Here is an 8503-nt window from a genome sequence, read left to right on the forward strand (position 1 = left end):
AAAATTTTAGAAAATTATTTTTATAATTCCTTTTGAGAAATTCTAGGACTTTAAAAACTCTTTTTTTCCTTACCAATTTATTAGATTATTTTAAAATTGTATCAGAAATAGAAAAAAAATTTTTTTCGAAAAATAACTTTTTGTTATTCTTTTTTTTTTTTATTCTATTTTTTAATCTTAACTGATTTTAAATTCGTTGATTTATTATAAGCATCTAAAATATCCTGTTGTTTTAATTGTGTGCCAATTGTTTTTGTTTCGGGTTTAACACGATAACGATTATTAGCGGCAGGTGGTGAAAATTCAATTTCCATATCGGAAATCGATGATTCCGATGTGCAATCATCATTTTCTCTATCTTTGGTAATTTTAAATTGAAGTGGTTTCACTGTTTGTTGTAAATCAGAATTTCCATTATTTTCCGCTTTAATTGGATACATTGTTATATAATATATTCCATTTTTTCTATGAATATGTAAAGTTGGTGGTAATTCAATTTTTTGTTTTGATTCTTCTTCTTTTTTTACACGTCGATGATGTCTACCGCCAATTGTTTGAAAATTCGTTAAACCAGGTGTATTTGTTTTTTTCATTATTTTAACAGGTGTTGGCGGTTCATCGTCATCATCATCATCTAATTCCAATGATTGTTCTTTTGCTTTTTTCAATAGATAATAAACATATTTATTAATAGCGCCTGGTTTCCAACCAATTTTTGCCGGTGGTCTTCCTAAATTATTTTTTGAATTCCAAAGCCATCCCATATTTTTTGGCACACGTAATTTTAAATCCAAACAATTTTTGTGACCATAAACAATTCCTGGATTACGTTCTCGTAATGAATAGATGTGTGTCATTAAATTTTTACTCACTTTTATTGGCGATGTATTGGATGTTTCTGTAAATTTTTTTTTTTTTTAATTATGTAATTTTCTATTAAAATTAAAATGATAAATACTTACGAGAATTTCTTGTATTGATGGAGCCTTTTTTTCGTTTTTTGATTTTTTGATTTTTATGTTCATTTTTAATGGATGTTTTCGATTTGGAGGCGTTTGAAAATTCATTAGGGGGAATTTTGGAATTTTCATTATCGATTTTTTTTCTTGATTTACATTCTGAATCGCCGCATGGACCACCTTCGATTTTTATTGTTTCCTCTAATTTTTGATCTGTATTTTGTAATTTTACTTTTGTATTATCAACTTTTTTTGATTTGCGATTGATTTTAATTTTTGTTTCGTCTGAATGAATTCGATTTAAAATAAAAGGCAATGTATGTTTCGCAGTGTAGATTGGAGTCTCTATTTGGTCCTTGGATTTATTTTCTCCAACCTGAAATCGAGGGAATATATTTTTTTTTTTGTCTCAAAAATTATTAAAAGTTATTTTACCTTTTTACTTTTAATTGACGTTTTTGTTTCATCGGAAGATTGAATTTGATCGGAGAATTTTTTACCCTTTTGTTGACAAGTATCAATATTGTCATCCTCTTGTCTTCCAAAATAAGGACTTTCTTCAGGATCCATTAGTCCTAAACCTGCTAATCCAGGAATTTTACCCAGAGAATCAACAAATTCTTGTGTTTCTTTTAAAGTTCTTATAAAACAATCAACTCCAGTGCAGGGCTTTTTTGAACAATTTCCCTTTAAATTTAATTTTCCTTTTCCAAAACATCCACATCCTATTTTTTTTTTTGATGTTGCACTTCCTTTCCAAATTGATTTACAAGCACCTTGGGCCAATGTTTCCATTGATAATTGATGTGAAAAATTCTTATCCATTACTTGCAGCTGCTTTTCTCCTTTAAAAAATAAATATTAAACTCAAATATTATTTTTATTGAAAATTTCTATTAAAAAAAAAAAAAAAGAATTACTTCCGTTATTTGCGTAGCATCCTCCGCCTCTCAATCGTGAAAATGAATTTTTGGGAGAATTAAATAATTTTGTTCCCAAACAAAGACCACCGGAACAAAATTTCAAAGAATTGGAACAATTTTCATTTTCTTTCTCATTAAATGTTTTAAATTGTGTTCTAAATAATTCTTTTATTTCATTTTGTGAATTATTTTCTTTAATTTCATTTTTGGAATTTTTTTCTTTTGCATCAATTTTTTGTAAATTTTCAACAATTGATTTTTCTCTAATGATTTGTTCTTCTTTTTTTGCAACATTAGAAAAATGAATACATTGAAATTCATTGAATGATGTGGAATTTTTCAAAAAACAGGAATTTTCTCTTAATGCAAATTGTGTTTCAATTGTTTTTCCACAGCAGGATAATCGTAAAAATAATGTTATTGTCCCAAATGGATTTCCATCATCGCCAATGAGATTGTAGGTATTTTTTAAGACATAAGGTTTAGGAAGATGATTTCTATCATTCATTGACATCATTATTTGATCACAAAGACAACCCGATAATAGAACATCACATTGAGAAATGGGAATTTCTTCTTTTTCCTCACTATTTTCTTCAGAATTTTTTTCATCCATTGTATAAATTCCAATATTCAATGATTTTGAACGTATTGCTTGAATTAAATCGTAGGGTTTTATTGAAAAAAGACACGATTTTCCCATATTAAAATTAATAGATGTTGATTTTGATTTATCATCTTTTGATGATTTCTTCTTTTTACTATTTATCGGTACTTCGGGAATTAAATTAATTATTGGATAGTCGAGAAATTTTAAACGAACACATATCAATGTTTTGCCAATTAATTTTTTCGATTCATTCGTTAAATTAATTTCATGAATGAGAAATTCAAACATATAAAGTTGTTCATCATTAATGTCAAAAAAATCCATTGTTTTGTTAGTGGAAAATTTTTCCAAAAACTTAATTTCATAATTTATTTTAAATTCAAAAAATAAGAATATTGTAAATACTGAGAATTTTGAAAACTTTTTTTTTCTAGACAGAATCTGTCAAAAAAAAGTGTCTTTACATAACCAAACATAAACTTTTGTTTATTTCCTAAAAAAAAAATTTAGAAAATGTTTTTCACATTTTCTGGAAAATTAAAAAAAAAAGGTTAAATTTTTAATTATTTAATACTGTTATTATTTTTAAAATTGCACAGATTAAATAAAATATTAAAGATAAATGTTTAAATATGTTAAAAAAAAGAAACATAACTTTTGTTTTTTATAATCTTAAAGTAATAAAAAAAAAATATTTAAAAAATACTGAATAAACTTTTTGGAAATTATTTTTTTGTCAAAATATTTTTAAAAAAAAGTAATACTTAATTAATAGCGTTTAGTTCGTCGATAAATGTCCTGCATTTTTCTTTAAGAATTTTAACAGCTTCAATAAATAAAATAGACGATGAAAGAGCTCCAACAGATTCGATAGTGACTGTAAAAATTTAAATTATTAAATTAATTAATATTAATAATTAATAATTTTATTAAATTCGAATATTCGAAATAACTTACAAATAAAATGATTCGGTTCACGTTCCAATAGAACAGAATCCTTTAAATCTTCATGTCGTTCAACATTACGAGAACAACTATCATAACGAGAATTTGCTACTTTAGCTTCTTTTTCACCTGATTTATTTTTCGCTATTTCAATTACACCTGGACTAAAGCAATTTTTTAATTTTTCTGCCATTTCACCTTTAACGGGTCTCAAAATTGTGATTTTTGGCAATAGTCTATAAAATGCAGTTGCTAAAGAAAAAATAATTTTCAACAATATAAAAATTATTTATTTATTTTATAATTAAAGTATTTTTTTTTAAATTTCACTTACAAACAGGAGAAAATTTAGCGTGATCCTTTCCAATGCCTTTGACAGCATGCATAAAAATATGCAACTCTTGACCAGGATTTAATTCATTAAGCAAAATATCTTTATGAATAACTCCAACTTGTTCATCTCCTCCTCGAAATATTTCCAATTGTCCATCAATTGGAATCCATTTTATATCTTTACTGTAAACTATAAACAAAATTTTTCTTTTTAAATTACATTTTCTTTTTTTTTTACGAATTATTTCAAAAAAAAAAATTTTAACATTTTTTTGAAATATAAATTTTTTTAATTTAATTTTATCTACCCTTGTGATTAATGTACATTTCATCGAGTCTTCTAGATTCTTTCGAAGCATGTTTATTGTATGTACACGTGGCTTTTAATTCGAATCTTAAATTTTCTTGAGCACTGAAATAGTCATCTTGATTTTTTTCATTAGATGGATATTCGAATAATCGAGGATCAGCTAGAAGTGGTACAAGACCTAGTCTAAGAATAATAATAAAAAAAAGAAATTAGAAAAATTTATGTCTTCAAAATTTAATTTAGAAAAATTATTTATAGTGTAAATATTTTTTTACCTATGTGCAAATACTTCCTCTTGCATTATACTATTGTAATTTTTTATAAAAACCCTCTCAATTGCCATTGATGGAACTTCGCTTATAAGAATTCTTCGAATTGCATTTGCCAAAGATGTTTGACATTCAATTAAATCGAATTCTAATTCCATTTTATTATCCGATTCTTTCACTATTTTTATTGCGAATTTCTACATACGAATTAATAAATAATTAATGTGTTAAAAACAATTAAAATGAAGAGTAAAATTTTCAAAAATTTGAAGCTTAAAAAAAACAATATACTTCTTTAAATTTTTTCAAACTCCAAGGTTCCTCAAGATTCTGAAATTTTTGAAAAACAAACAATTTATTTATCAATCATTCCCAGTCGGAATTAAAAAAAAATAATAAGAATTAATAATTTTATTTATTAATATTTATTTTTTATATTTATTAATATATTAATTTAATATTTACGATATTTACATTAATAACTCCATGTTCTTCCATTTTCATTTTTGATTGTTGTGAATTTTTGAATTTCGAGTCCATTATTTGAGGTTAGAATTGTCACTAATAAAAAATATCAACTTCTTTAAAGTAAAATGTTTTTTTTTTCTTTTAGAAATAAATGTTTCCACGTATTTTAGGGTGTAAAAAATATTATTTTATAATTACAAACCGCAAATATAAATAACACGGTGTTTTTGCGAATTTTTGTTTACATCGCGACTAGTGTGAAGTTAGCACTACAATGATTAGGTTTTTCAGGTTTGACAACTGACATTTCATTATATGGTGTTAACTTCACACAGTTAGGAGAGTGACACTGACAGTTCAGACAGGTCAAATAATTTAATATAAAAAAATATATAAATAAATAATAATAAACTTATGCAAATAAATGGCTGAAGCAGCTGCAAAAAGAGAGGCCAGAAGGCGAAAAATTTTAGAAAATTCTCAAAATCGTTTAGAAAAAATTACAGGACGTGTTTGCGACAGTCCTATTCAAGGTAAATTTTATTTATTTTTTTTGATCATTGTTTATATCAGAAACTTCTAATTATTCTTCGATATTTTTTGGATTTTTCTCGAAAAATCTATTATTTAAAATTAAAAACATGAATAAATTATTTAAATGAATTTACTTTCAAGATTATAAATTACGAAATCTCGAGTAAATTCTTTTTAGAGGTTATGAAAATTAAAATTTTCTCTATTTAATAATAAATAATCATTTTTATTATTATTATTATTATTTACTTTATAGAAAGAAATGGCTTATCAGAAAATAGAAAAGGATTATTCGATTTTCTCGCTGAAGGTAATGAATATTCAAAAAAAATTAAAATTCATTTTCGAAATAAGAATTATGTCAAGAAAATAAATTTCTATTAAGCAATAAAATATTGTAATTTTATGTAGGAACTTCATCAGAAAATGACAATGATTTAGATAGTCGTTTATATCCTCGTGTACAAGGAGATTTTGGACCTCGTGATAATTCACGTAAATCTCCGCCTTTATCGGAAAATTCATTGATTTATAAATTACTATTTGGTAAATTATCATATCCACTTCTTGCATTAATTGTAAATATTATGTTCTTACTAAAGTGGGATAATTTTTTTGGCAAGGTAAATTATTTTCTTCTCTTATTTAATTAAACAAAAAAAAAAAGAAGAAGCAAAAATTTACTTTTCTATTATTTTTCTTTTTTCAGACTGTTTATGCGCCATATTTTGCATTAATTGTTGTTCATATTATTTATCATCAAAAATGGTCAAAACTACAGGGATCAAACATGTTAGTTGCTGTTTTATTACTATGTAATATGAATCCAAAAGTAATTAATAGATTAATTAAAATTATAACAATATGCAAATTAATATTTCAAGGACTAAGTTTATATCTATTTAGTTATTCAATGATGCGTTGGATTATTTCATTTATTTGGAATGAATTTGATATTATTTCATTTGAAAATTCAACAATTCCTGATGTTATAAATTAAATCATGGTTCTTTTGGGGAAATAAATTTTTTATAAATGAAAACTTATTATATTAATGAAATTTAAAAAAAAGAAATATATTTTTTTTTTGTATGAATATATTTATTGTAATTATCAATATGACAGAAAAATTTGAGTATACAAAAAAAATTGTTTTTTTTCTCCTTTAAAAAAAAATCCTGAGTATAAAAATCGTTTTTTTTTCTTCAATTTTTTACATTTTAAATCTATTTTGATTCGTTCAAATTATGTAAATAAAAACTAAAGTATTTCGGTGGGAAAAAATTTTTTTTTTTTTTTTATAATTTTGCCTTTTTCTGGAATTGTTTATGTAATTTTCTAAGCTTATTTGAACCAATCATATCAAAATGTCCCAATTCGACCATTTTTTGTTCCCATTCTTTTAAAATTTCATTATATACAGTCATTTTTTCTAAATAATCGTCACGGTATTTTTTCTTTACTTCTGCATCCTCATTTTTCCATTGCTGGGCTAATAATATCATTCTTTCCTACATTAACAAAAAAAAGAGAGAAATTATTTTCGTTAAATTTCGATAATTAAATTATTTTGTAAAAAAAAAAAATACTTACTTTGAATGGCACAGATTCATCTAATTTAAAATATCTATCACGACAAAACGAATTATAAGCAGAAGAGGGACGTTTAGGTTTATCCAATTCTTTTTTTTTCTGTAATTAAAAAAAAAAGTATTATTTTTTACCAATTAACAAAAATTTTTAATAATCTTTTTATAAATTATAGTAGAAAGAAAATTGTTAGCTTACTAACATTTTTTAATTTTAAATTTGTTTTTTTCAATTTAATCTTATCTTTTGCTTCCTCCAATTTTTTCAATTGTTCATCTGTTAAAGATGTTTTATAATTTTGATAATTTTCTCGATATCTTTTGAAATCTTCAAGTGCATTTTGTTTCATTTCTTCTTTTTTCTCTATAGGATAATTTGCCCATTTTTCACTTACAATGCGAACAATTTCTTTCATTTTAAGTTCTGGATTATCTTTTTTTATTTCTGGCAATATGTTTTCTTTAAATACAAAAAAAGAAGTTTTTGGTCTTTTTGGTGGATTTGGTATTCCATGTTTGTTAAGTTGTGAATTTTTTATATTGGCAATAGGTTGATAAAAAGGAATATTATTTCTGAAAATACATTTCTAAACATTACTTTTTTACAATATAAATTTATTTTTTGACAATATAATAAGGAAATTTTTATAAATTGAAAGATATTTCTTTTTTTTTTTTAAATATAAATTCAAATTTTTAATTATTTTTTTTTAAACTGCGTTGTGGCACAATGTAAATATCACAACTTTTAGGTTAGGTACACGTGTAGAAATATTTACCTTGTCTGAAGAATAACTGGTTTACTTACATAACTAGTAAGACGGTTAAAAAATGTTTTACAACCCGCCATTATATAGTCCAATGTTATTACCTTTTTCATATAAAATATTATTTTTTATTCAAGTTTTGATTAACATTTTCAGAAACACAAAGACCATATCGCAAGTCGCAACTGTCGCGTTTCATGTCTTCTGCTATTTCCATATTTCATTTCTTTATTCCTTCTGTCAATGTAATTTTTTTTTTAATACAAATTATTACATAAAATAGAAATTAATATTCTTTTTAAAAAACTTAACATTACCATTTTCGACAATTCAAAAATTGTTTATATTTTCTAAAATTAATAATATTATAACCTTTTTAAAATAGAGTTATTTGTCCTTTGTTTTGATCCAATCAAAAATGTTTATTTTTTCTATTCCGTGTTCCTGTTTTTTCCCCGGGAATTTCGAAATAAAGAATAAGTTTAACTATTTTGAAATCGTAATTCATAATACCGAAAGATTATTATTAAATAATTGTCAATAATAAGATATTGTCTTATAATATCGGATTATTAAATAAATTTTTCCAAAGAGAAAATAAAGGAAATGGTTTTTATTCGAGAGAACTGCGGCACTGACAGGGATGTAGTACTTGCATGAAAAACCCTAGTCAGAAACATTGAATTAAAATTTTTTAAATTTATTATTTTATGTACAAATAATTATTCGAATTTATTGTAAATATTTAAAAGAAAAATAAAATAATTTGTAAAAATATTAATCAGTGAATAAATAT

At 24.0% G+C, this 8503-nt stretch overlaps 4 protein-coding genes across 5 annotated transcripts; 1 reads left to right on the forward strand and 3 right to left on the reverse strand.

Moving 5' to 3' along the window:
- Positions 1 to 42: 42 nt before the first annotated feature.
- Positions 43 to 2910, reverse strand: LOC127280211 (uncharacterized). Its single transcript, XM_051303098.1, has 4 exons — positions 1880 to 2910; positions 1395 to 1804; positions 963 to 1335; positions 43 to 898 (listed from the first exon to the last, which is right to left on the reverse strand). Exons 1-4 carry the CDS (start codon positions 2814 to 2816, stop codon positions 165 to 167), a joined length of 2454 nt encoding a protein of 817 aa, XP_051159055.1. The 5' UTR covers positions 2817 to 2910; the 3' UTR covers positions 43 to 164.
- Positions 2911 to 3048: 138 nt separating this feature from the next.
- Positions 3049 to 5077, reverse strand: LOC127280212 (DNA-directed RNA polymerases I and III subunit RPAC1-like). The gene is made up of 7 exons (XM_051303099.1): positions 4824 to 5077; positions 4641 to 4679; positions 4356 to 4546; positions 4079 to 4263; positions 3772 to 3960; positions 3450 to 3689; positions 3049 to 3369 (listed from the first exon to the last, which is right to left on the reverse strand). The coding sequence occupies exons 1-7, from the start codon at positions 4887 to 4889 to the stop codon at positions 3257 to 3259; spliced, it is 1023 nt and encodes a 340-aa protein (XP_051159056.1). The 5' UTR covers positions 4890 to 5077; the 3' UTR covers positions 3049 to 3256.
- Positions 5078 to 5128: 51 nt separating this feature from the next.
- On the forward strand, positions 5129 to 6393 carry LOC127280214 (uncharacterized). Its single transcript, XM_051303102.1, has 4 exons — positions 5129 to 5350; positions 5608 to 5661; positions 5763 to 5974; positions 6061 to 6393. Exons 1-4 carry the CDS (start codon positions 5242 to 5244, stop codon positions 6349 to 6351), a joined length of 666 nt encoding a protein of 221 aa, XP_051159059.1. The 5' UTR covers positions 5129 to 5241; the 3' UTR covers positions 6352 to 6393.
- Positions 6394 to 6579: 186 nt separating this feature from the next.
- LOC127280213 (transcription factor A, mitochondrial) lies at positions 6580 to 7998 on the reverse strand. Of its 2 annotated transcripts, none has more exons than XM_051303101.1 (4): positions 7749 to 7998; positions 7144 to 7513; positions 6945 to 7043; positions 6580 to 6862 (listed from the first exon to the last, which is right to left on the reverse strand). In XM_051303101.1, the coding sequence occupies exons 2-4, from the start codon at positions 7354 to 7356 to the stop codon at positions 6650 to 6652; spliced, it is 525 nt and encodes a 174-aa protein (XP_051159058.1). In that variant the 5' UTR covers positions 7357 to 7513; positions 7749 to 7998; the 3' UTR covers positions 6580 to 6649. The 2 variants fall into 2 exon arrangements, with proteins under 2 accessions (XP_051159058.1, XP_051159057.1); XM_051303100.1 differs by having other exon boundaries at positions 7720 to 7987.
- Positions 7999 to 8503: the final 505 nt, after the last annotated feature.

The sequence above is a fragment of the Leptopilina boulardi genome, unplaced genomic scaffold, assembly GCF_019393585.1.
Source record: "Leptopilina boulardi isolate dan_hultmark-lab unplaced genomic scaffold, ZJU_Lbou_2.1 LbouV2_229, whole genome shotgun sequence".
Taxonomy (NCBI): domain Eukaryota; kingdom Metazoa; phylum Arthropoda; class Insecta; order Hymenoptera; family Figitidae; genus Leptopilina; species Leptopilina boulardi.